The sequence below is a fragment of the Oculina patagonica genome, chromosome 13 (assembly GCF_052425735.1).
Source record: "Oculina patagonica isolate OP01 chromosome 13, crgOcupat, whole genome shotgun sequence".
NCBI lineage: Eukaryota > Metazoa > Cnidaria > Anthozoa > Scleractinia > Oculinidae > Oculina > Oculina patagonica.
The window spans coordinates 2,243,647-2,268,619 of record NC_135770.1 but is presented as its reverse complement, the minus strand read 5'-3'; the positions used below and the strand labels follow the sequence as shown (position 1 = coordinate 2,268,619).

At 39.1% G+C, this 24,973-nt stretch overlaps 2 protein-coding genes across 4 annotated transcripts; one reads left to right on the top strand and one right to left on the bottom strand.

Annotated features, from left to right (window-relative positions):
• The first annotated feature begins 1,963 nt into the window (after positions 1-1,963).
• LOC144634315 (uncharacterized) lies at positions 1,964-10,358 on the top strand. Of its 3 annotated transcripts, none has more exons than XR_013567184.1 (3): positions 1,964-2,105; positions 4,523-9,024; positions 9,127-10,358. XR_013567184.1 is itself a non-coding variant. In XM_078493231.1 (3 exons), the coding sequence occupies exons 2-3, from the start codon at positions 4,533-4,535 to the stop codon at positions 9,168-9,170; spliced, it is 2,511 nt and encodes an 836-aa protein (XP_078349357.1). In that variant the 5' UTR covers positions 1,964-2,105; positions 4,523-4,532; the 3' UTR covers positions 9,171-10,358. The 3 variants fall into 3 exon arrangements, 1 of the variants encoding a protein (XP_078349357.1); XM_078493231.1 differs by having other exon boundaries at positions 4,523-6,999; XR_013567185.1 differs by lacking the exon at positions 1,964-2,105 and having other exon boundaries at positions 4,180-9,024.
• A 1,004-nt stretch (positions 10,359-11,362) lies between these two features.
• On the bottom strand, positions 11,363-24,955 carry LOC144634324 (BRISC and BRCA1-A complex member 2-like). Its single transcript, XM_078493246.1, has 11 exons — positions 24,682-24,955; positions 24,366-24,451; positions 22,769-22,866; positions 21,742-21,930; positions 17,895-17,969; positions 15,605-15,705; positions 15,095-15,197; positions 14,666-14,736; positions 14,248-14,330; positions 13,228-13,378; positions 11,363-12,007 (listed from the first exon to the last, which is right to left on the bottom strand). The coding sequence occupies exons 1-11, from the start codon at positions 24,801-24,803 to the stop codon at positions 11,944-11,946; spliced, it is 1,143 nt and encodes a 380-aa protein (XP_078349372.1). The 5' UTR covers positions 24,804-24,955; the 3' UTR covers positions 11,363-11,943.
• Between the last annotated feature and the right edge of the window lie 18 nt (positions 24,956-24,973).

Here is a 24,973-nt window from a genome sequence, read left to right as displayed (position 1 = left end):
TATTTCGTCAGGCACGGCCTCTCGCGGCCTGACTCTATCAGGAAATAAACTTATATATTTATATATTAATTGTTTGTTCGTATTTTTACATTTGGCTGATCAGATCCACCAGGATCCAATTCTTTGTATTATAATTAGCCGTTGGCCTTTACTCAAGTTAAAAGTGTTTAATATCATGGATATTGGTCGAGCATTGTCACATGACGAATATTCGACATGGGGCGAGTTTGAACTCGCGTGACTTGTCTCGGCTTCCGGCTGATCAAAGGATCGTTTCGTGTTATTTTTTGTCACTCGCGCGAAGGAGTTTCTCATTTTACATTGTGCCAAAATAGCTTTGCAATGATTTTCGTCAATTTCAGGTGAAGTTTGACCTATCTTGGCACTGTCTTGTGTAAACAAGGTTTTACATTTTTGTTTTTTCATGTCCTTTCGAACTTATTCGATAACAAAGAAGATAAATCACAGCGTGGTGGGGTGGGGTGATAACATTGTATTTCAAAATTTGAAAATGTCAAAATTTCAAAATACTGCTTGTGAGACTAAAAGGAAGGGAGATAATTTCTTTTTTTCCCATCAGTTGATCAATCAGTTATACCGCTGACCGGTACGGTTAGCTAAGTTGGTAGAGTACCGGACTGTCGTGCGGGAGGTCTCGGGTTCGACTCTCAGAGCGGACCCACACTCAGGGTTAAAATAACTGAGGAGAAAGTGTTTCCTTTCAGTTTGCAATGACATCTGCAAATGGTTAGATGTTGTCTTCTCGGATAAGGACGATAACCCGTAGGCCCCATCCTCGGAGACCGGCAGGGGCAGTAAGTGGGGGCGGGGGAAATTCTACACGGGCGAAAAAAAATCGGCGAAGAAAAGTCAAGAACGAAAAAATAGCTATTTTTTTTGTTCTTGACTTTTCTTCGCCGATTTTTTTTTTCGCCCGGGTAGACTTTCCCCCGCCCCCACTAACTGCCCCTGGGTCTCCGAGGATGCGTAGGCCCCGTCTCCTGCATCTTCAGTATTATATGGTCAGCAGGGGACGTTAAAGAACCCACACACCTATCGCAAAGAGTAGGGCACGGAGTTTCCGGTGTTGTGGTCTGGCCTTGTTTCACGGGTTGGTGCTTCACTGCGCCTTTCTCAGTGAAAGAAATCTTTGTAATTCCTTCTTGTGGTGCTTCATTGCGACTTTCCTCCTTGGACAAAATTGTCCAAGAAAAATTGCTAAGACTATTACTATGACTAATCTCCAAGTTTTTACTGAAATCTCCAGGCTTCCGGTGCCACGCTTTGAGGCCAGGATTTGAGGTTGAGAGGTCTCGAGCTCCGAAAGGTTGTTCTCTTAGCGTAATATCAACAGCTTTCGCAAGCGATTGCTTTATCATGCATTAATCAGCTGATTAATAAGCTACGCCATATTTCAGACTCACTCACGTTCCTGCCGAGCCCCCTTTGCTCCCTTACCCCATCCCTAGGTTAGGGCTTTCCACAGGTTGCTCGAGACTATTCAAAAAGTTGCTCGAAATTTCTGAAAAAGGTGCTCGAAAGTTGCTCCAAAAATCCAAAAAAAACTTGCTTTGGATTTAGAAAGTTGCTCGAAAGTTGCCTCAAAACCGGAAACTTAAACCAGAATTTTTGGTCGAATGGAAAGCGCCCAACACCTTCCGGATTTTCTGGAACTTTTCCCAGGAAATTTCTGTACCATTCGCTCTTGTTCCTAAATTTCCGGAATTTTTGGTCGAATGGAAAGGTCCCAATATTTGGGTTTACCTCGGTGTAAGAACCTGTGATATTTTTTTTTTGTATTGGAGCTTTTGTTTTCCTGCTCTGTATTGTTTTTGACGCTCTTTGTTGCTTTGTTCGTTCTTTGTTTTACGTCACCGGTGAGTTTCACAGGTTCTTACACCGAGGATGAGCCCAATATTTCCTCGTGCTTGAAATTGTTTACCCATAGTGCACTGCACGCGTGGTTGTACCGGATTTTTGTGCAGAACGAAACGTGATAGCCTGAAATCAGATCGTCTGTGTGACAACCATGGAAAATTAGATTATTTCCAAAAGAGGAGCCACAAATAAACACTTCGATACTGCCACAGATATCCATAGCGCCTGTAAGTGTATTAACATTGTTTTTAAAGTGACAGGCTTTGTATTATAGCTAAACGTCCAAGGAATGTATTCATGATTCCACACGCGCCTTTGCCGGCTGTCGTGTGGCGAACTCTTCTGTGGTTATTTATAAGAATTTCCGCTTTGGAGTGGATTGGTTTTTTAGCTTTACACATGTTCAGGCCATCCCTCAAATTTAGTTATTCAGACCATGAATGTGTTGAAGTGAATAACTTGACTGAATGTCTGAAATCGCGTGATTCTTTACACTGTAATCTTCGTGACAACAATTAACAGCTAGCTTAAAATTCGCTTGTATACGGGCGTATCAATCTCCACGCCTATGATATCCGAAGAAAATTACCAACAAATGAATATTTACTCGAGTCTACTCAAATCTTTGGCATTTAAATTATTTGTATCGCTCTTCTTCTCCTTAAATATACAGTTCTGTGTGTTCTATGCGACAAAACCTGGAAACGGGGGCTTCCTCGAAAGTATTTTAATTGGTTAAATGTAACACAACGCACTTGCCACTGAAATTCGACTTTGCTCTTATCTTTATTGTCATTCGATAACGATCAGAGATGTTAAAATATTAGAGGAACAAAGCATGCGTAAGTTAAAGCGTGAAACAAGCGGTTAATAATTAATACAGCTTGTCACATAGTGTTCACCTGCCGTACTTTTATCTAGTATCAGCTGCACTTTGGAGCTGTTCAAGCTTCGACTTCAGGACTAAAATACATAGTGAAAACACAAGGAGTAGCAAACGTTGTCGAATTGAAAGTCAGAGCACCTCATACTACAGTCTTTTCTTCAACTAGATTTTGTGATTGTGAGTATCAAAACCATAAATTATAACAGTAATGAGAAAGATATTTATCAGTGAAAGTGACTGATTTAAATATTGATTAAAAATATCTTTCTTATTTCTCTACCAAGCTTAACATAAACCATGATTTCGTTCCAAAATTATATTATTGTACAACATTTTGTCCCTTTATGCCTCAGAGGATGCTTGAGGCTCGAGGCGAACTTCAGTGCATATACATGTAGAGCCTATATAATAGATCAAATAATTAACATATACACTCAGTAAATTGTGAATTTGAATGTTGTCTAGACATGAATGAACAAAAATTAGAAATGTTTTTTTTATCACCTGACTTCAGATGCAGAGAAAAAAATGTTGACCATTTTCTGATAACACAAGAACTGAAAGAGCAATCCTGGGAACATGCTTGATCTTGACCATTTTTTCAATTTTTTTTTTAACTCCGACCAAAAAATATACCAGTTTATTCAAAACTAGGAATGGTATATTGCAATCCCCACGTTTTGATTGGTTAACAGGCAATGGTATGTGAGCTCATATACCATTGAACACAAATTTGGTAGCCGATACATGTCAACGAAAATAGTTGGGGAGCTCAAATATTGCAAAACGTTTTGGGTGTTTTTAATAAAACAATTATTCCTCTCATGCTTGTTGGATATGAGATTGTTATAGCCAACTTGGCACTACGCACCTCATTGACTATCTACCATCTCATAACCAACGGGCGCTCGTGGCATAATTGTTAAATATTCATTTTAAAATCTGACCGATTTCTGTAGAATTGGTAAAACTTGTCCGGATCCACACCTGGACTTTGTATGTAAAATTACCTCTTTTTGCATGTAGACTGCACATACATCATTGCACCTTAAAAATAATCATTTATTATTTCCGGACTGTTTTTGTCATGCTCTTTCAAAATATACATGGAACCTGTCTTGTCATGCATCAAATTGACCTTGATCGAAACTTTTATATACCGGTAAGTCATATGATTATCAGACTTGTGGACTAGTCTGGATAAGTAATGATTTCACCTTTTCACTTTATAAATTAATCATGCAAAACAAATTATTACAACTGTTTTATTTTGTATAGTTGTACAGTTTTTTTTTTTTTTTTTTTTTACAAAATGATTACTGATGACCAGAAAAAATAAATAACATTTAAAAAACAAATTTATAAGGAATTTTTTAACTTGAATTCTAATGACTTTTTGATTGACTTGTCACTATCACATCTTACAAGGGCATTAACAAGCAATCTTTTCAAAAAATTGCAGCCAAAACAGTGAAAAAACAGCGGGTCTTTTTATGCCAAGCCAACAATCAAAGACGATCAAATGAAAAGCAGAAACAAATACCAGTAGTAGTTTAAAGTACTTGCCCAGGCATTTTATTTGATTTCTTATCATGTTTGTTAGTGCTCCTATTTTATAAAAATAATTAATTTGGGGACAAAATATGCACGAGGAGACAAGAAGTTTGAACAGTAGTCCAAAGTAAAGCTGTGATACAATCTTATTATTGAATCAAATTGTTCTGAATTGTTCTTTTTTTCTTTCCTTTTGCATTACAGAATAATCATTATGGTCTTCTATCAATTTCTTGGCCTGTTTTCACTTATGACAATTTCTCTGGGAAGTTTTTCTGCAGCTGCCAACCAGTCTTCTTTCCAGGTAGTCTGTGATTTTGGTGCTTCACATTACTCAACAGACACTACAGTTACCGTCAATGGTTCCTTGACATCACATTTCAACAATGCTAGGAACTGCCGTGTAACTCACAGCAGCAAGTTGGCCATAGTTCGTGTGATTGTGGGGGGATATAATTCCTCAAGCAACTTAAATGCACTTTATTCTATGGTTCTAGAAAACCTGACTGTTTTGTTTGTGGGTGCAGCACATTCTCATGACTTGCAAAATACACACAAGTACCATTTTCATGCTTGTCCTCAAGGAAACCAGTTTGTTAAACCTGATTCTGAAAAAACGACTGACCTAGACATCTTGTTTTTCGGCGCACCTGCCAATGATACGTTTGCAGTAGAGGTTGCATTGGACAACTCTGTTCTAACACCTGGTGAAAAAGCAGAGGTCTCTGTTCGGTCTGATGGCTTGGCGGAGGTCAAGGCATTTGACATTGAGGAGCATCAGCTTTTCAGTTTACTTGAAATCACGGTGTCTTCAGAAGATCCTGAAATGGAATGTCTCCTTGTGGTGTCACAAAAGTGTTCTGGGGCCCAAAGCCAAGGACTCGCTGAAAAGAACTCTGGCGCAGAAGAGACAATTCAACTTACTTTTACAGAGTCAGGAAGAATCACTTTATCGCAGTATTCTAAACCCAAGATCTCAACAGGACGGTGGTACATTGGATTGCATAGCAAGCAAATTGAGAAGCAGAAAGCCTTGCGTGAGAAGAAAGTACATGTGATTGTTACACAGGGATATACCTATGACACAATTGGTAAAGCTCTTCCAGCTGCTTACATGTGTCTTTTTGCCATTTTGGGTGGCATTGCAATCAGTATTTTTGCCCATTTCTTCCTGAATTCTGACTTTGATGAATGTTCAACTCCCTTTCACTTGGAGAACACATCAGCTGAAAACAGAGCCAGAGCACCAAGTAAGGGAATTATGGACTATGTTCCAGATCCAATACCGCGAAACACATTCCCTGTCAAACGATGGATGGAAGTGATCTGTGTTGCATGGTTTGGCAAAGGTATAAAGACTTACTCTTACTTAACCGGAGTCCTGGCCATAAGTTTCATGGTTGGTTCCGCCCAGTTTGTGATTGCACGTTGGTCCAACATGATCCAAGGAGGCGATCGCGACCTGTGCTACTACAACGAACTTTGCTACAGACCAATTTCTGTTGCTGACATGCCTTCCAACTTCATGCTCAGCAATGTCCCTTATGTCATTCATGGCATTTTCCTTGCTCTGTCATTCTCCTTTAGGGAAGCAATAGCACTTGAGGTAAAAAAATCCAAGTACATTGTGGGAAAAGCACGTAAACAGTTTAGGCCATATGATTACTCAGTGGCATATGCCCTTGCCTGGGCATTGGTGTTTGAAGGTCTGTTTTCGGCCACATACCACCTGTGTCCTTCCCGTCTAACGTTCCAGTTTGATTCTGCCTTTATGTTCATCATCTCTGGGTTGGTCGTGGTCGCACTTTTCAACTGCCGAGTGAGAAGTGAGGCTCTCATGGATACAGAGGAAAACCAACGGAAACGTCCCAGTGAAACAACTGTCCAGGCCCCAAAGTACTTCTTGTTCTTTGTGGCTCCATTGCTGGTGTTTAACTATGTGGGCTCTGTGCAGAACACTAATGGTCTTCCACGTTTCTTTGAAGTTAGCTACTGGATTGCATTGGCTATTTGGTTGATTGTCATCTATATTTGGACTTTCCAGAAAGTTGGTGTGCCTTGTAGCTGGAAAAAATGTCTTTCTGGTGAAGTATGCTGGTCAGTGGAGGCCTTAGTGAAGTGGACCTGGATTATTATATTTCCTCTTTGCCTGCTGATAATTGGTCTCAAACAGAAAAATGACTGGTCTCAGTTTTTTCTGTTTGCATGTGTGGCGGCTGTGGCACTAGCCATTCTTGGCTTAATGAGCTTTGACGCAGCAGTATCTTTTAAGAGGCACAAAAATGATGGTGGTGATTGCTCTGGTGGAATAAAACAGCTCTGCAGCCCAAAACGAATCTGTGAAACTCTTTGGAAAAACTGGCATCGTGTGCTGTTCATGATTGCTACCTTTATCTTCTGGGTGTTTGCTATGTACTTCTTCAAGATCAAGTCTACCACTCGCAAGGTTGCCGCACCAAGCTTCTCACGTACCCTGAATGAAAAATGTGTCTTGTGGGACTTCTTCGACTACCACGACATCTGGCATATGCTGTCTTCATTTGCCCTTTTCATGAGCGCGTATCTGTTGATCTACGTGACCAGGAAGGTGGAGATATACTACTGGGTGGATTATATGTACTGGAAAAGTAAACAGGAGGCTAATGGAACTTGTGGAAGCATAGAGAACATGGATTTGTTAGGTAAGAAACACAATTATAATGGAATAGTGGAAGAGAGGATGTTGGATAACACTGAAGTTAGAGACAGATATGACATTGAGTATGCTAATGTTTCTTATGTTTGAGCTTATCTCTTCTAGGATATTGTAGCTTTGGCGTAGTCTTCAAAAGACTTTTCATTAATTAATAATTAGGAAATACAAAGGAAATTAATCTTTAATGGGTGTCTTTATATCTGATAAAGACACGGCTAAATTTAATGTCCCGTTTTCTTGGCCAAAATAACCCAAATCTAAATATCAGTGAAAGAATGAAAGGATTTACATTAGAGGTTTTTGAAGCCATTCAATAAACTCGTAGTTTGTGCTTTATCAAGTCTAAAATACTGACTCGGGTGTGTCTTGTGTTTTAAACTTGATAAAGCACTCCTGCTTGTTTATTGAACATTACATAAATATTTTAACAGGGCAATACATGTACCGGTATGTGTGCCCTCACATCAGCTTATGACTTAAATAATAGTTTGGCCAATAAGGCGTTCTTACATTCATAACCCAAAATTTGATTTACTGGTATTTTTCATTTCAAACTTGTTCTCTTTGGGCAAAGAGTTCAATTTTCAAACATAATGTCACTCCATCCAAAACTGATTTATATATTTTCAATTTTCCCTAACTTTTCTTCAAAATGTAAATTTTCCCTGACTCAAAATAAAATTCCCTGACCTTGAAGAATTTTATTTTTCCCTGACCATTTCCTGACCTGTGGCAACCCTGTAAGAGCCTTTAATTTAACTGTTGCAGGTTTTTTAGTTAACTTCAGTGATTGCCATTGGAAGTATTACTAATAGCTTGCTAAAAAAATACATCTTGACTTTTTTACAAAGCTTAAAAAATAAACAATATCATGAGAACCAAACGTTTTCGACGTGTTGTTAGCCTTGTATATAAAACATTTTTTACCCTTTATAGCAAATATTATGTCAACAAAATTCAACTTCTTCTGTTTAAGGTCCATTCGATGTAGATGCTTTTCCAATTTTGAGTAATAATTTGATAAAAATGATATCATTATTAATAATATAATAATAATAATTAATATGATAATAATAATAATAATAATAATTGTTTATTGTAGCTCCAAAAAGTGATGTTATTCAGTTTAATTCTGACAATGCTAATATGATTTATTTTGATTATCATTTCTGTATGATACAGAGAAAATTGCTGTGTTTAATAAACACTAGAGTGTATAAAAGGATAAGGGAGTGATTCTCTCGACTGATTCTTGTGTATTTTGTTGCATTCAGTGAAGGGAAAGTCACTTTTGATAACAGTCAAAAACACAAAATTCAGATTGGTCAGATTGTTTGTGGCAATCTTTTATGACCTTTCATTAGGTTAGTGCAAAGCTTGAGGAATTCAATAGGGTACCCACCTCCTCTCGGAACGACAGCAGAAATTAAAAAAGAAGTTTCCATTGAACTGACCAGTGGCCTGCTGGTTAGAGTACGAACAAGTTGTACATATTTTAGAGCAAAACCTCAGTAGAACAACAGTTTGAGCAAAAAAAAAAAAAACAAAGTATGGGCTACTAATTTACGAAGACCTTCTCAGCAGTCAGTGGAGTTAAAAGTTCTCTTACGCTTCCCGTAAACGTGTACGTTGTTTGATTACATTACCTTTCCATGTTGTTCCTCACGAAAACGAACGAAGAAACGAACACTGATTTTGCCATTTGAAGTGCGACAAGTCAGGCGACCTTCTTCATCCTCGAAGCAATTTTTTAGCGCACCCGCGTCGTTTTTCCCGCGCTTCGCTTATTATATCTGCTGGTCACGTGTAATATCACGTGTTCCACTTCCTGCAAGTCCACCAACCTGGAAACAAGGCAACCTCGTCCCCGGCCCCAACAACTGAAATTTCTACCGGCCCATCAGGAAATGAGGAATGGCAATTGTAACCCGCCTCAATGTTGTCCGATTTTGACCATCCACAATCCGTTAATGGCTTGTTAGTACTTTTGTGTTTTTACGGTTTGCACCCTGTATGTATTAAAGAGCAGTTTGTATAAAACATGGTCACTTGCATTTACGTGGCACAATATTTTCTTCTCTCTTATTATTTTGCTTCCTTTTCTGATTGACAGATGCCCCGCCCGGTGATAGACGGTCTATTCAGACTGAAGTCTAGACGTAAAGAGGTCCTGATATCAAACGGAAAGAACTGACAAGTCCTGGAAAACTTTTTTTTTAGTATTTCGTCTAGACTACAGAACTGTCAATTTAGGATAGAGCCATTGAAAGGCGTTAACTATGTCATGATATAGTAACTTTTTGACGTATAAAATAACATGTAGTTACTAAAGTGGAGAAACACCGAGAATAAAATGAACCAAAAAGGAACAAATGTGGTTGAGATCGGGGAAAATTGAGGCGGATTACCAGCAAATTAGGCTAAAACATCCGTAAAACGTAGTTTCTTTAAATATTTATTGTAAGGAAGTTTTCTGTAATGTAGACTACGAGCAGTCCTTTTTTTTCCGCAGAGTCCGTCGAGCTTGAACTCGCCCCGCTCCCCCCCCCCCCTCCCGTGCGGTCATTTATTTTTTCGCTTCAAGCTCGACGGACTCTGTGAAAAATAGGGACTGCTCGTAGTCTACTGTAATGTGCCAATCAATCCAAACTGCCTTCTTTCCCCTTCCTTCCCCTGCCCATTTAAAAATAATTTTACTCTAATTTTCCAATTTGATACCTTCTTTTGGAAAATTCTGTGGTATTTTAATTGATTGGTGCATGCAGATAGCTAATCTTTTCCACTGTTTATGTCTGTTGGATGTTTTGAGACGGCGAATGCAAGAACTGACGGCTTTGAAATGTTTGCAAAGGCGTCCCAATAACAATGTGAAAGAACAAGCTCAGTTTGTAGGTCATTGAGGTCGCTACAACAGTTTTTCTTTCGTTCTCTGAAAAATGATAGCACCTCTGCTCCGTTAAGCATATGAGTGCATGCCCATAGCTCACTATTTCATTTTAATATATTTTTCAATATTAGGCGTTGTTTATATTTTTATCAGTGTGTGAATTTTCTATAGAAATCAAGCAAATAACTAATATGTTGCAGTACATAATGATTTAGTTGTATTGATAGGTATTTTAATATTTTATAGAAGTATTAAATATTTATTCGAACGTGATTACTATAGTGATCAGATACCAGAGAGTTGATTTCAATATATTTTTCTTTTTTTAGGATAGGTATTTAGCTATTAAACTCGTGGCAAGTTTGACAAAGTAGCATTTGGTATAAAATTGCAGTCACTTTTAAATTGTATTTTTAGCTTGTGTTCTTTAAATTAAAAGAGTTCATTCTTGTGTCTAATACTGCTTCCCGCCATTTAAGCCTGGTTTTCACTAGCGACGCAAGCACAAGCGCAAACACAAACGCGATCACGCGAAAAGTGCAAATTTTGATCCTTGTGCTTGTGCTTGCCGCAAGCAAATACAAGCATCAAAATGCAATGAGCTTGTACTTTTGCTTGAGTCAAAGCCGTTTTCACGGAGAAATAAGAGTTGTTATCTTTGCGTTTGTGCTGGCGTCGCTAGTGAAAACCAGGCTTTAACGACGAAATGTTCCTGGCGGTCAACGCGCGGTGCAAGCGGCACTTGTAGCGACAAACTTTTCGCGCGCACGACCCGAAAAATGCAATACTGAAGACGAAGTTGCTTGGTTTTGAAATTTCACGCTCAAGTAACGACCAATTAGAAACACTTCACGGATTTCTGTAGAGGTACATGTACGTCATCATTGTGGAATTTTCAGGTCGAAAGCGCGAGAAGGGACAAACCTGTTATCTAGGGTAACTAATCATTACCCCGAAAGAAGTAATGTTCATCATGTCACGACCGTGGGACAAATAAAAAATCTGACCCCCGACGGGAATCGAACCTATGGCCTCCCAAACACCGGGTGGGCGCTCTAACCACTGAGCTTCGGAGAGACCCATTGTGAGCAAGGCCATTTACTAGGCTCATATGTGACACGCATGGGAGGCGCGGTGGCCTAGTGTTTAGTGCGCCGGACTCCGGATCGAGCGGTCCGGGTTCGAGCCCTGGCCGGGTTCACTGAGTTGTGTTCTTGGGCAAAACACTTTACTCTCATAGTGCCTCTCTCCCGCCCTAGTGTATAAATGGGTACCGGCGACATAATGCTGGGAGGGTCCCCTGCGATGGACTAGCATCCCATTTAGGGGAGGGGGGGGGGTAGAAATATCCCTAGCCGCTTAATGCTACAGAAACCTGGATAAGCTCAGGCAGTATGGGCCGCTTGGCTCGAGGCTTCCCTTATGTGACACGCGTCTTACATACTGCTAGGATCAGCTATGTCGATAGTGATTTTCACTCCTCTTCGCACATAAAAAGATGTTGCTTCTTTATTTCATTATGATTGTATAAAGTGAAATCGCGATATATAATTTATCCTCTGTGAAATAGCTACTACCGAAAAGTATGTTTCTTAAAATGCTTGCACAAAAATCTTCACTAGTAATTAACGTATAGTTAAAGTTCTTCAGTCCTTATACAAAAAAGAGAAACAATATCTTAGACTGACAAGATAAACTCACTTTCAAAAACCCATTTCATGTGCGCGGAAATTGTCTTGTGGCACATGTGCAGCAAGGGAAAGGAACCGGGCGTTTTTTACTGCCCTGGGGTTTCTTCTCCGTTGTTTTCAAACCTCCTCTTCACTCCCTTATATGATTAGAATCTACGCAGCTAATACGGCAGAACCGCTGTGTTCGAATGCCACCAACACTCTCTCTATTTGTGGACTGCATATAAAGGTTCCTTTTGGGACGGCCGATCAAATATACCGGCGCACAGATTTCGCCTTTCCTCGTACATATCGTTGCCTGCAACACAGCTTCAGTCAAACTTGTAGACGATGGTGACAAAAGGAATTTGCTTCAGAATTTGGCGTTATTCAGCGATGAATCCTTGAAAGCTGGTATCTTTTCCATCAAGAAAATTCTGAAAACAAAATATCAAAAATAGGAATCAGTTCAGCACTTATAAAAACAGGTCAAAATGTTTCCTTCTTCCTTTGACAACAATGACAAATGAATTTACCCTATAGAGCAGTTTTCAATTGAGTGTCGTAAAACCAAAACCAAAGTAATTACTCTGGCAAATCACAAAGGACACAGACAATCCAGTCAACCAATCAAAACTCGAAGCAAATACATGTAGTTGGCACGAAGAGCGGGAAAACGTGCGCGAGCGAGTCACGATTGGTTTCGGTTTTACTCCTGATTGGGCGAGAAATTTGCGCGAAATTTTTAAACCAATCCCTAAGCGTAGTGAACGCAAAACCAAAGCAAACGCAAATTACTTTCGACACTCAAGTGAAAACCGCTCTATCTTCTCGACTGACAATTTTAGAGGAGACAGAATAGAATCCCGATCTCTCGAACCGCCAGGGAAAGCGAAAATTGCTTTGAGAAATCGGGAGGTTTGAAAAATCGAGGGTGAACTCAAATAGAAGTAATAGAGCGAAGTTTTCACTTGAGTGTCGAAAGTAAATTGCGTTTGCTTTGGATTTGCATTACTACGCTCAGTGGGAAAAAGTAAAAAACGGCGCGCGACTGACCTCTCTTCTACGATGCCAATGCTGAGACTAGACTTGGCTTAAAAAACTCGCGCCACTTTGAATTCAGCCAATCAGAACTAAAACCAAAACCAATCGTGACTCGCTCGCGCACGTTTTCCCGCGCTTCGTGCCGGCTACATGTATTTGCTTCGAGTTTTGATTGGTTCACTGTATTGTCCGTGTCCTTTGTGATTGGCCGAAGTAATTACTTTGGTTTTGGTTTTACGACACTCAATTGAAAACTGCTCTATAAAAAAAAAAAAAACCAAGGGAAACAAAAATTGGTTCCACAAATGGGGAATTTCGAGAAACCGAGGGTTCGAGGAATCGGGATTCTACTGTAGTTTTAGTCCACAGTACTGTACCTATCTTCACCTTTCCCCACAAAAAAGGTAGTTAGTTGACCTCTGTTTGAAGAGGCCTCAATTACCGGAACTTGCCGGTACTGATTCAGAGTAAAGTATCTTGCCGAAGAAGAATACACATGGACAATAGAAATGGCCTTTCGGGAAAGGTCGTTGTCAAATGCACTTAGCAGAATGTAGCTAACAAACGTTTTAGATGAAAATTATCGTCACAGTATTTATGCGGAAGAGAATACCTCGCTCTCTCGGCCATCTCAACCCCAGACCACCGCGGGCTGTAGGGGTAGTCTGCCTCAAGTTGTTCGTATGGCTGCTCGTTTTTCTCGTGGTAAATCGACTGAAGGTAAAATAATGGCGCTTCCTGAGGAAAGTTCTTGTCCAGTTCAACTGAAATATTTAACAAAAAAAATGTTGAGTTGATTTACCTTTCCTGTTAATCTTGTTAAAAATCTCTAACCAATCGGAGCAAACGCTTTTTTTTTCAACCAATCAGGAGTTAAAACAAAACCGGTGATCGTGACTTGGCTTGATGGCTTCCGTGAGTCTTCCGGCCGCGCTTGGCACCGGTTGCACGTTATCCCGCGCTTAGCACCGGTCACATGTTTTCCTGCGCTTGGCACCGGTTACATGTTTTCCCGCGCTTAGCACCGGTCACATGTTTTCCCGCGCTTGGCACCGGTTACATGTTTTCCCGCGCTTGGCACCGGTCACATGTTTTCCCGCGTTTAGCACAGGTCACATGTTTTTTATAAGACGCCCCTTCTAATAAACACCCCGTGTCCAATAAACGCCCCCCTCCAAGAATCGCCTCAAAAACCAAGGGAACGCTCCATAGAGTAAAATCGCGCAGTTATTAAGTTTTTTGTCTGACTCGGACATTGAAGAGGACAACGATGCCAACATGGTGACCCTGATGACGATGAAGACATCAATATCGAACTATGAGCGACATCTCTTGGCTTTGTATTAGCGCAGAATAGATAAGTCTCCTTCTCACGAACCCTTTTTCTTTCTATCTTCTCGAGCAAACTACGCATCTTATTTGTTTCGTTGACGTTGTTACAGTTAAAGTGAAATAAACGCCTCTCTAATAAACGCCTCAGATCTATTTAACGCCCCTCCTAGGACCCCTAAAATTAAATAGACGCCCCGAGCGTTTATTAGATCATTTACGGTACTTGTCGCAGTTTTAGTTGTACAGGATTGCAAAAAGATTTGTTTTGATTTTACATGACTTAGGCAAAAGCTACACTTACTGTGAACAATACAGCGGAATCCTTGAACTTGGAATAGCAAGGAGAGCTTCATGAATCCTTCGGCATCATACTCTAATATGGAGCTACACAAACGGAAGCAATCAGACTGTTTAAACGCTAACGAAAACTAGACAAAAAAGGCGGAAATCTAAACCACAGACAAACTGTAATGATATTTTGATGTGTTTCAATTATATTCCTGGCCGTTGTTTTTGAGATGCTTGATTCACTTCAAAGTTTATTTTTCCCCCCCCCCCCCCCCCCGGCCCCCCGCGCCCCCCAGCGGCCCGCCCAAACCTGGTGCGAGCCTTGACACTATTCTCATAATGTTGTTGAAACACAATACATTCATTTGTCAGACAAAAAAGGTGTGTCGTAAAGAAAGAAAGTCATCAAACTATTATGCCTTATTAATTACCTTCCAAATGCACTCAGAAAAGCTGCTATGTATTCCCTTCTTTTCTGGAACATCTGACATACTTGCTCAACCTATCAAATTAAAGGAACATGCAGCCTTTTCAGTGACCAGGAAGCAAGCTCTCTCTTCGTTGAGTTTTGTCAAGCAGCACTCAAAGGCACTTGTAAGTTTTGTGCCAGCTGGTAAAGAAAGTCCCCAAGGAGAGAACTTGCTTGCATTCTACATTTTTATAGCCTGGTGGGTCAAGAAGTCCTGCAGTGGTGCTATGCTAGATTATCTCTAGCATTTGGTCAGGCTGCTCTTACTAACACTTCTATTCTTATTCTAAATGGTTTTTTACACGGTGGGTACTAGAGGCAAAAGACCACTGCTGTCACATTCCATCTTCAACACTATTTTTAAAGTGTTAAAAACTTCAACTTAACTAACCTTTTGCGAGAAAAGCTCTTGAATAAGAGGGAGGTACTCCAACAGACACCCATTCACCCCTCCCCAGTGAGGAATGCGAAGATTACTGGCCCCACCAAATGCTCTGAAAAGCAAACACAATTTAAATGGATAACTTTTTTTAACAATATCCAAGTAAGGACTGGTTTATGGCTAAATTAAGATTTACACAGGACTCTGTTCTCATGACAAGAGGAGGCATGGTATTGTCACAGCATGGATGATCAACAGTTCATGTAGATTACAATGTACATTTAGCACATTTTTGCCACTATCTGAGAGCCTGGAACAAGCAACCTGTAACATGAACAGGCCCAAACTTGTTTTCATATATATTTCAGACACACTGATTTTCCCTTTTGTGCTAATCAAAAGCTTCAACCACCTTGCTCCTTACTTTTAAACGACTTTTCAACCACACATCATTGAAATTAATTTTGCAGTTTTATTTTAAATTTAAAACAGAACAGTTATATCAAATTTAACTCTCACCTTTCTACTCTTGGTGATAAAAGAAGAGTTGGTTTGACATTTTCTCCATTTAGCGATGCATAAGATACAAACAAGCACGCCATATTCTCCCCAGGACAATCCTGACAACAAAAGAACAAGCAGATTATTTTGGATGATGTTGAGCATGACATTGGCTGCAAAATTCAACAACTGGGTTATCTCCGGCATTCTTACAAAGTCAAAGATTCAAACTGCTATTGATAAACATCCTAGCCTGCAAGAGCATCCAGTCTTTTTTCGGCTTTGGTTTCTCATGATGTGAAACAACAGCCAGAAATGTGTCTGCTTTCACAGGCTTGAAACATCCAATATTGTAAAATTAATGGCTCTTAAAACTGGAAAATGATAAGAAAGACTAAAATTTTACTTAAAGCTACAGTAGAAACCACAGTTCAACCCTAACTTAGCTTACGACCACTTGATAAATAATAGATATGACTACATTAATATTATGGCTGCTATCTTTTGTCCTAAAGAAAACAGTAGTGAAGCAGCTGTTGTAAGCTAGTTGTAATTCTGCTGGTCCTTTAGTGTAGCAGTTGCTATTGTTTTGGGGGCTAGGGGCATTGTTCCTGTTATTTGTTCTATAATTGTTTTCTTAAATGGTAGCTAGCCATTCATGTGACACCTTGCAAGAGCCGAGCTGCTACCTTATTACATGAAATTTTCGCAACACGTTACTACGATTTCCAGTTGAGTACGACGCGAACAAAGTTTGGTGACGAAGTTTCAACATAACAACGGCATTGTTGTCAAGGGCAAACTTCTCTGTTTCCATTGGTAACTTGTCGTTACAGGTACTGACCGCCAAAGTTCTTTTATACAAGGAGGACCTCTCGGGAAACAGGGCAATTTTTTGATTGGCTAATTTCGATCCAAGATGGCGTCAGTTTTAATTGAGCAATTTTTTGATTGGCTAATATTTTGAAATTTCGATCCGAAATAGTGTTAGCTTTTGTCAGCTTTACGAAACGCTAAATGTTCTTCATTTCAGTTCGCAAATTATTCATTTTGCACTTGAGAAAGATATATTATTTAAAGCTGAAGGAATTCTTAAAGCTGCTAGAAAATCCCTGGAGTTGGAAAACGATAAAATTTCAGTTGAACAGTAACTCTAACGAGGAAGGTAAAGTGACGCACGTTAAACATAACGTCAACTCTCAACACAGATCTGTTACCCTCGATATAAAACAGCTAAGGCATAATATATTTCGTTATTTGTTTCTTTTATCGTTGTCTCTGTGTATATATTTTTTATTTGAAAGCGTAATAAAGTGTTGCTGACGATATTTGTAGTGTTTTTATTTATTTAAGCATCGAGATTGTCGAGCAAGGCAGTTACAAAAACAAATTTGTTACCAATGGTAACAGAGAAGTTTGCCCTTGACAACAATGCCGTTGTTATGTTGAAACTTCGTCACCAAACTTTGTTCGCGTCGTACTCAACTGGAAATCGTAGTAATTTCGCGATTTTGAGGTGCGCATATTTCGCGACACTTAAATTTTGTGATTTTGAGAAAATTTTGCATTTTGAATCACTTTAATTTCGCGTTTTTGAGTAAGACACAATTTGAATTTCCTTTGCAATATTATTTAACATGCCTTTGAATTAAATTAAACGATTTATCAAAGGAAAAATTACGCCAAAATTAACAAAAACGCAAGGGCTGGACTAAATCTCGGCAATAGCAACAACAGAGCAGTTCTTGGTCATGCTTGTACGTGCATGAATAATAATTATTGTTCTTGAGCCAATTGACAACAAAATCATTTACATTGAAAATTTCTTCCGTCAGTGACACTAAACTCATTCATTCGTGATTATTGACATATGTGAGTCACTTAATTTTCGCGTCATGTTATGTTCGTGACACTTATTGTTCGCGTCACTTTAATTTCATGATTTTTTAAGAATCGCGAAATTCGCGAAATTAACGTGTCACGAAAATTTCATGTAATAAGGTACCTAACCCGAAGAAAAGATCAGACAGTTACCTTGTAATTTGAGAACCCCTATAATGTGGCCACCCTGTTCAAGGCTGTACTCTAACAAAAATTACGAGGAGCCCAAAGGTTCCAAACTATGAGATCCAGGGTGCCCAGCATAAAGCTTATAAGATTATCTGGTCGCCCAAAGACAAAAGTTAGTCGCCTGAGGCACCCGGGCACCCTTAGAGCACAGCCTTGCCTGCCTCTAGTACAGTGGCCCATTGGTAATTAGATGAACAGAATTTCACTGTATTGAGGCCTGTAGAGTAAAACCTCTCACCTTTATTATGTATGGTGGCACCTCACGCAGGTCAACAGGAAGCTTGATCATAAAATTGACAACAGTGTCTGTATTCTGAGACAAAAACACAGTCATGTATTATATATATGTCTGAATTTATCAAAACCGGGTCAAAGAAAAGTGACGTCAGCATTATTGAACAAGTACGTCACTGCACGAATTGGCTTAGAACGCCACAAGAAAGGAAAAAAAAAAAAGAAATACAGCGCTGAAAGGTAGAGAAGAGAGAGGAGAAGAGAAAAAAAGACTGACATTCCCTTAAGTTTTTATATCATGGAGTTTGGAGATAGTTTCTGGCGAGAAAAAAACGTGTTTGCAGCGATTTGCGCGTAAAATGGTGAAAATTTCCTTGACCTGGTTTTGATAAATTCAGACATATATACAGTTACACTTTTCTGCTGCACACATTATTATATTGATAAATAATTTTGTTTTTCATTTTAGCAAAGCCTACGAATACAGCTGCTTCTCGTCACTCCAGGAGCGAGTAGATGTGGCTGTATACACAAGCTGGTGGCATTGTTCCTGTTGTTTGCTCTGCTGTTCTCCTGGCCCTGGTTGTTCAAAGGATGGATAATGCTCTCCACCAGATAAATAAAAAAATGTAAAGAAATAGAGGATATTACATGGTTGCACGGAGATATGAAATTATCTTCGAGTGTTGAAATCAATATCTCATGAGTGAGCGCAGCGAACGAGTGGGATATCGATTTGAACACGAGAAGATAAATTTCATATCTCCAAGCAACCATGTAATATTCTGTTTATTATATAAACCTACTAATTACGATGTTTTTGAAGATTTTCCGAAGATTGCCGACCTTTTTCCGAAGATTTCCGAAAAATTTGCAAAATGTTGTCCGAAGGTCGTACGAATGTTTTCGAACATTTTCTGAACTTTTCCGAAGATATCCGAAGATTGCTGAGAAAGATCCGAAGATGTTTCGACTTAATATCGATTTACTTTGGCTCATTCAGCATTGAAATAGGGCAAACTTTCGCAGAAAATGTTTCCAAATCGATATCTTCACATGTGAAAATAACATGTTATTTTCACATGTTATTTTAAATAACATGTTATTTTCATGTGTGAAGATATGATTTTTTCACGCGAAAGATTTCCTGGTATTTCACTGATGTTTATATAATAAAGGTTAATAATGCTCACCAGTGGACCACAGATAAGGTGAAAGGAATTTTTGATCACATGCAGCGGGATGTTATCATAACCAGGGGCTTTTCCCGATGAGAATTTATTGCAAATCTCTTCAAGTTCATCTATTTTAGTAGGTCACTGTCGTACAAATCTAAATCAGTTTACAATACTTTTCCAGGGTCCTAAAATTTGGAATTCTCTACCAGAATCGATCGCTGGTTCGAGTAGCTTCTCTTCTTTTAAGAAAAAAATGATTAAATTTCTAATAAAATGATTCTGAAATTGGCCTAGCTGCACATTCACAGCGAAATTACAAACTTATTGCTAACCCGAGGTGGCCTCCCCCATAAGCCTTGTGGTTTCTTGGAGGTCTCCTCGCCCTATCTTTTTAATTTGTATGTTTAATTCTGAAGTGGCAAATAAATGATGATGATGATGAATCAATATCCAGTGGATGGCGAAAAAGGTTTTGTATGACAGTTTTCCATTGGATGGCGATTTATCCAGTGGGTAGCGTTTGAACAACTGGGCCCTGATAAATCATATTATGTTTTGTCAGCACTTATCCACCGGATAGTGATTTACCCAGTGGATGGAGCTATCGACCCTTTGAACAACCAGGGCCTGAAGGGAAGTAAGCCATTCATATTAGACCTGGCAAGAGCTGCTACCTCACCCTCCTTGGTCTATAACACCTCTCATAAGCATTCACTAACATTTATGTTCAATCAATCGATCTCCTCTGGTATTGTTCCAATGGAATGGAAATTAGCTAGGGTTACGCCAATTTTTAAAAAGGGAGCTAGACAGGATGTTAATAATTACCGACCGATTTCGATTATTCCTGCTGTTGCTAAGATTTTTGAAAGATTAATGTACAATCAACTTTATGAGTATCTTAACGTTAACGATCTGCTAGCTAACTGTCAATCCGGCTTTAGATCAATGCATAGCACCCTTACATCCTTGCTTGAAGCCACTAACAGCTGGTCTGTTAATATAGACAACGGTTTTATTAATGGTGTGGTATTTATAGATTTAAAAAAGGCTTTTGACACAATAGACCACAAGATTCTTTTGCGAAAGTTAGCTTGCTATGGAATTGATCAAAAGTCCCTAAGGTGGTTTGACTCTTATCTCAATGACCGCCAACAAAAGTGTCTAGTTAATGGTGAGCTATCTGGCGCGCGCCCTGTTACCTGTGGCGTCCCACAGGGAAGCTTAATTGGGCCTCTCCTTTTCTTGATATATATCAACGATCTGCCGAATTGTCTGAGTAAAGCCTCCCCTCGGATGTATGCTGATGATACCAGCATTAGCATTGCCGCCAATAGCTTACCCGAACTAGAACATTCAATAAATAACGAACTTGTCAACCTTCACGAATGGCTGACGGTAAATAAATTAAGTTTAAATATTGCTAAAACCGAGCTTATGTTTATTGGCTCGCGTCAGAGGCTTGCAAATACCGCCGACCATTCAGCAAATATACATAAAGAAGGCCAACAGATTAATAGAGTCTGCCACACTTAATCGCTGGGAATCCACATTGACCAACATTTGTCATGGACCAAACATGTCAATGAGATTGCCAGGGTTGTTTCCTCTGGTATAGGTGCTCTTAAAAGGCTACAGCCATTCATTTGCGAAGAGACAGCTATTTTGCTATATAGAGCTCTCATTGAACCGTATTTCGACTAATGCTGTCCTGTGTGGGATGGTCTAAGCAATGAACTAGCTGATAAATTACAAAAGTTACAAAATCGCACCTTAAGAATCATTACGAAGTCAGATTTCTTTTCTAGTGCTACCGCCTTACGATCAAAGCTAGGATGGGATACCCTCTTTACCAGAAGGAAAAAGCTTAAAGCGAAACTAATGTTTAATACTATCAATAAACAAGCTCCAGAGTACTTACAAGACCTATTTACACCATTCAGCACAGAATATTATCTTAGAGACAAGGCAAACAAGTTAGCTCTACCTAAGCCCCGTACTGATTTTTTAAAACGAAGTTTCTGTTACAGTGGGGCAAAGTTGTGGAATAGTCTTCCCCACGATGTCAGAGCTGCTAGTTCCTCTAGCCAATTTAAAAGATTTATCAATTGCCTGATGTCTCCCTCGTGCTCCCACACGGCAAACATGTAAATCAGTTTTTTTGTGTGTGTTTTAATCTTTGTAACTGATGTTTTTACCGTGTATAAATAAAGTATATGTTATGTTTATGTTAATGTTAACAGCTCAGTGGTGACAATGCAAGTACGTGACGGGGAGGCTCTGCCCGAAAGGGGTACCTTTTTAAGGCTTCAGGTATATAAAAGGGTAGGTATCATATGAAAGGGTATGGAAATCTGTCATTTGGCTATTTAAAGGGCCTTTAATTAAAATATTTCGAACAGACGCAAGTTATGGCTGTATTATTTTAATTTATTAAGCGCTACATAAAAATGACAAGAAAACGCCCTATTTTAAGTCCACGCCATGTCTCTTAGGTATATGAAAGGGGTACCTTTTTTCAGTTAAAGGTATACGAAAGGGGTACAACTTCTGTCAAAAATGGTATATAAGAGGGTAAGGGGTTAGAACTTGGGGCGGAGCCTCCCCCGTATAAAACTTTTTTGAGTACCCCCCCCCCTCCGGGGTACGTGATCACAATGATATTTTCCTCACCTGTTGCCCTTTGACAACATGAACTTCAAATTCAGGATAATTATTATCAGCTTCGAGTGTAGTATATTCAAAGTGAATCCTTGGCATTTGTTCCACTTGCTTGCGTTGGTACTCTTTGTACTGGCTGACCAGTTCCTTGATTAGATTGACCAGGCTCTTTGGATCACTTGCATCCCAGTTCTCAAGAGACTAAGGAACAAATAAAAATTATATTACAGTCAACTCTCTCTTAACGGACACCTCTATAAGAAGGACACCTCCATAAGACGGACACCTGGTTATGGTCCCTGCCGTTTTTCAGTCATTTTACTGTAAGAAAACTCTCTGTAAGACGGACACCTCTCTAATACGGACAACGGACACTTTGAAACCGCCAACGGACAGGCACTTAAAGTTATTTTTTCGTGAATAATACTTCAAAACTTGTTATCGACATATAGCATAGCTGGTCAGTGCCTTTAGAATACCAAATTTACCAAAAACAATCCGCTAAAACGCATTACTTCTCTGCTTAAACTTGTAGATTTAGTTTTCTACTTACAGTATCACCGTTTGTTATTAACAAACAAGTCGAATCTCTGATATTATTTTTGTTCCACTTTATAGGTTTTGCTAACGTAAGCGACTAAAACAGACGTGTATTCGTTGTGCATAGCCGTTTAGCTTTATCGTCTCAAAATTTCTGGTGTCACGTTACCTTGACTCTCTATAAGGCGGACACCTCTATAAGATGGACAGTTGGGGCCGGTCCCGACGGTGTCCGTCTTAGAGAGAGTTGACTGTATGTACAAGAAAGGCATTCAGTGGTGGGGTTAGCAAGGGTCACCAATGATCTCCCCGTAAATGCTGAGAAATTTCTTTCTGTCTAATATAGGCTCTGCCAGGGAATTCATATGTTGCATGTCCTTGTCACCGTAGCCCCTGGTAATGACAGTGGCAAAAGGCGAGTGTTCGGCACCTTCAAATGACCGAATTTTAAAAACTTTGAAAATTTATTTTAATAAATTGAGGTAAGTATTTCATGTACCTTAATTTCATCGATATTTGGGACAAAATCCTGATCTTGTGATCCAAATATAAAATCTGGTGGAAAATCTGGTTGTGCTTGGTTGAATATCACCTCCCCTGTTATAAAAGAAAATTTATTTTAAATTAATTAAAACAATAAACATAAAAGTTGCCAAGACCTTTTCCAGGAAGTCCTCAGATTGATTTTTCCAGGACTCCAAACTTCACATTAACCCTTTCACTCCCAAGATCTCAATTTTATTTCTCCTTACTGTCTGCCGTATATTTCTTATAAATTATAATATAATGTAAGAACTGAGAATTCTGGTGTAACTTGAGTCGAACAGATTTCCAGAACTTTCCAGGACCGGTTGTCCTTTTCCAGGACTTTCTTGTTGTCTGAGGGGCAAGTTGTGTGGATACCGTACAGATCATTAGATATCTAATGTAATAATGTAGTGTATAATAGGTCATTTCCAAGTTATCCTTTGCCTCAGTGTCAAAACAAGTCTAGGTGCAAAACCATTCAAATGAAAATGAGTTTGATTTGCATGAGAATGGACCTAAAGGTGAAACTCATTATCATATGAATGGTTTCGCACGTATAGACTCGTTTTAAAACAGAGGCAAAGGGTAACTCGGAAATGGCCTATTTTTACAGCAATATTATACAAAACAGGAGATATTAGGGACCAGTCATTATTTATGTAGAGGGGGGGAGGGAAAAAGAAGGGGGGGGGTCAAGGCTATTTCAGAGTGGCAAGAGGGGGGGCTAAAATTTTTTATAAAGAAGTTTAGGGGGGATCAGCAGTTTGAGGTGGGTAAAACAGTTAAATAGAAGAGTGCAAACACTATAAGTGAAACAGTGACGCTAAATTGTACAATTTTATGCTATTTCTATTGTTTTCTTTTGTTTAAACTCCACTAATTATGTACAACTTTTATAGTGATTTGTATTTTACAGAAATACTGTTTGCACTCTAAACTCCATTGTTATCTCAAATTTTAGTTAAATATTAAAATAATTCAGACCTATCTGCTTTAATATCTGGTTTGACTTAAATTATTTCTTTTTACAAAATAATTATCACTGCAATAGCCCAAGAAGTAATAAAACATGATATAACAACAAGAAAGTAGTTCTTTTACACTTTAGGAAAATCATTGGAAAAGATTATATTTTGCATGGTTATTACATTTGTGTTCACCATGAGAGCATAATTTGTAAAAACTATCACTTTTCCAAAGTTGAGGAGTTAATAATTGAGGTATGTTTACTATACACATAACTCGTCCAAAATTTGCCCTATTGCTGGAAGAGTATCCATAGCAAAGAAGCCTTGGCTGACTAAGTGTTGATCCAGCCTTTGTGCATCAGAAGAAGTGTGCAATTAAGATTGTATGTAACATGCATTTAATAATTACTTAAGGCATATAAAGAAGATATGAGGTGAGGGGGGGGGGGGTCATAACGTAAATATTGAATAAAGAAGGGGGGGTCACTTGCTACTTACATGGCCTGGAGGGGGGGCCTTACAGAAATTTTGACCTTTCCAACATATTTTTCCCTCCCCCCCTCTACATAAATAATGACCGGTCCCTTAGTGTTAACTTACATTTTAAAGTTCTACCAGCATATGGAATCAACATCTTGAATCGATCACAACACCTTATGTTTCCACAAGAGTAGCTATAGGACAAGCTGTTGAAATACACAGGAAGCTGTCAGAGTTCAACTCTTTGAAAAACTCGGCCTCGCATGATTTTACTACTGTAACTAAAATCGTCAGTAATGACGATACTAAGATTAAAGATTATTGTTACGGGTGATATCAACAATTTTCTTTTCAAAGAACGTTTCTTCAAGATCCATTGACTAATAAATGTGATGTTATATTACACAGTGTTACATAAACGTAGTTTTATATGTACCTTGTTTTTGGATCGGCGATTTTAGGAATTTCGCCACAGACGCCCATACCGCCATGATTAAGCACAGCTTCCACAAATTTTGCAATGTCTGGATGAAAGCGTTGCAGCCCATCAGCCGCCATGACTGCGTAAAATTCAACAAAACTCAAAGCATTTTCGCGTTCCTACATTTCCGCCATGTTTGTAAGTCAACCGAGCGTGGTAGCCTGGGAACAAGTATAAAGATCTACTTACATGACATAACTGTCCCTGAAGAGGGAAACCGCTGACGGCTCAATTTGGACTCGAGAAA

What these genes read in the sequence shown, in the direction of transcription:
- LOC144634315 (XM_078493231.1), top strand. Translation starts at nt 4,533, where the DNA reads ATGGTCTTCTATCAATTTCTTGGCCTGTTTTCACTTATGACAATTTCT. An exon ending in AGAGAACATGGATTTGTTAG is followed by an intron (nt 7,000 to 9,126) that starts GTAAGAAACACA and finishes TCTGATTGACAG; the next exon opens with ATGCCCCGCCCGGTGATAGA.
- LOC144634324 (XM_078493246.1), bottom strand. Translation starts at nt 24,803, where the DNA reads ATGGCGGCTGATGGGCTGCAACGCTTTCATCCAGACATTGCAAAATTT. An exon ending in ATCGCCGATCCAAAAACAAG is followed by an intron (nt 24,452 to 24,681) that starts GTACATATAAAA and finishes GTATTTCAACAG; the next exon opens with CTTGTCCTATAGCTACTCTT. An exon ending in GAGATGGCCGAGAGAGCGAG is followed by an intron (nt 12,008 to 13,227) that starts GTATTCTCTTCC and finishes TTTTGTTTTCAG; the next exon opens with AATTTTCTTGATGGAAAAGA.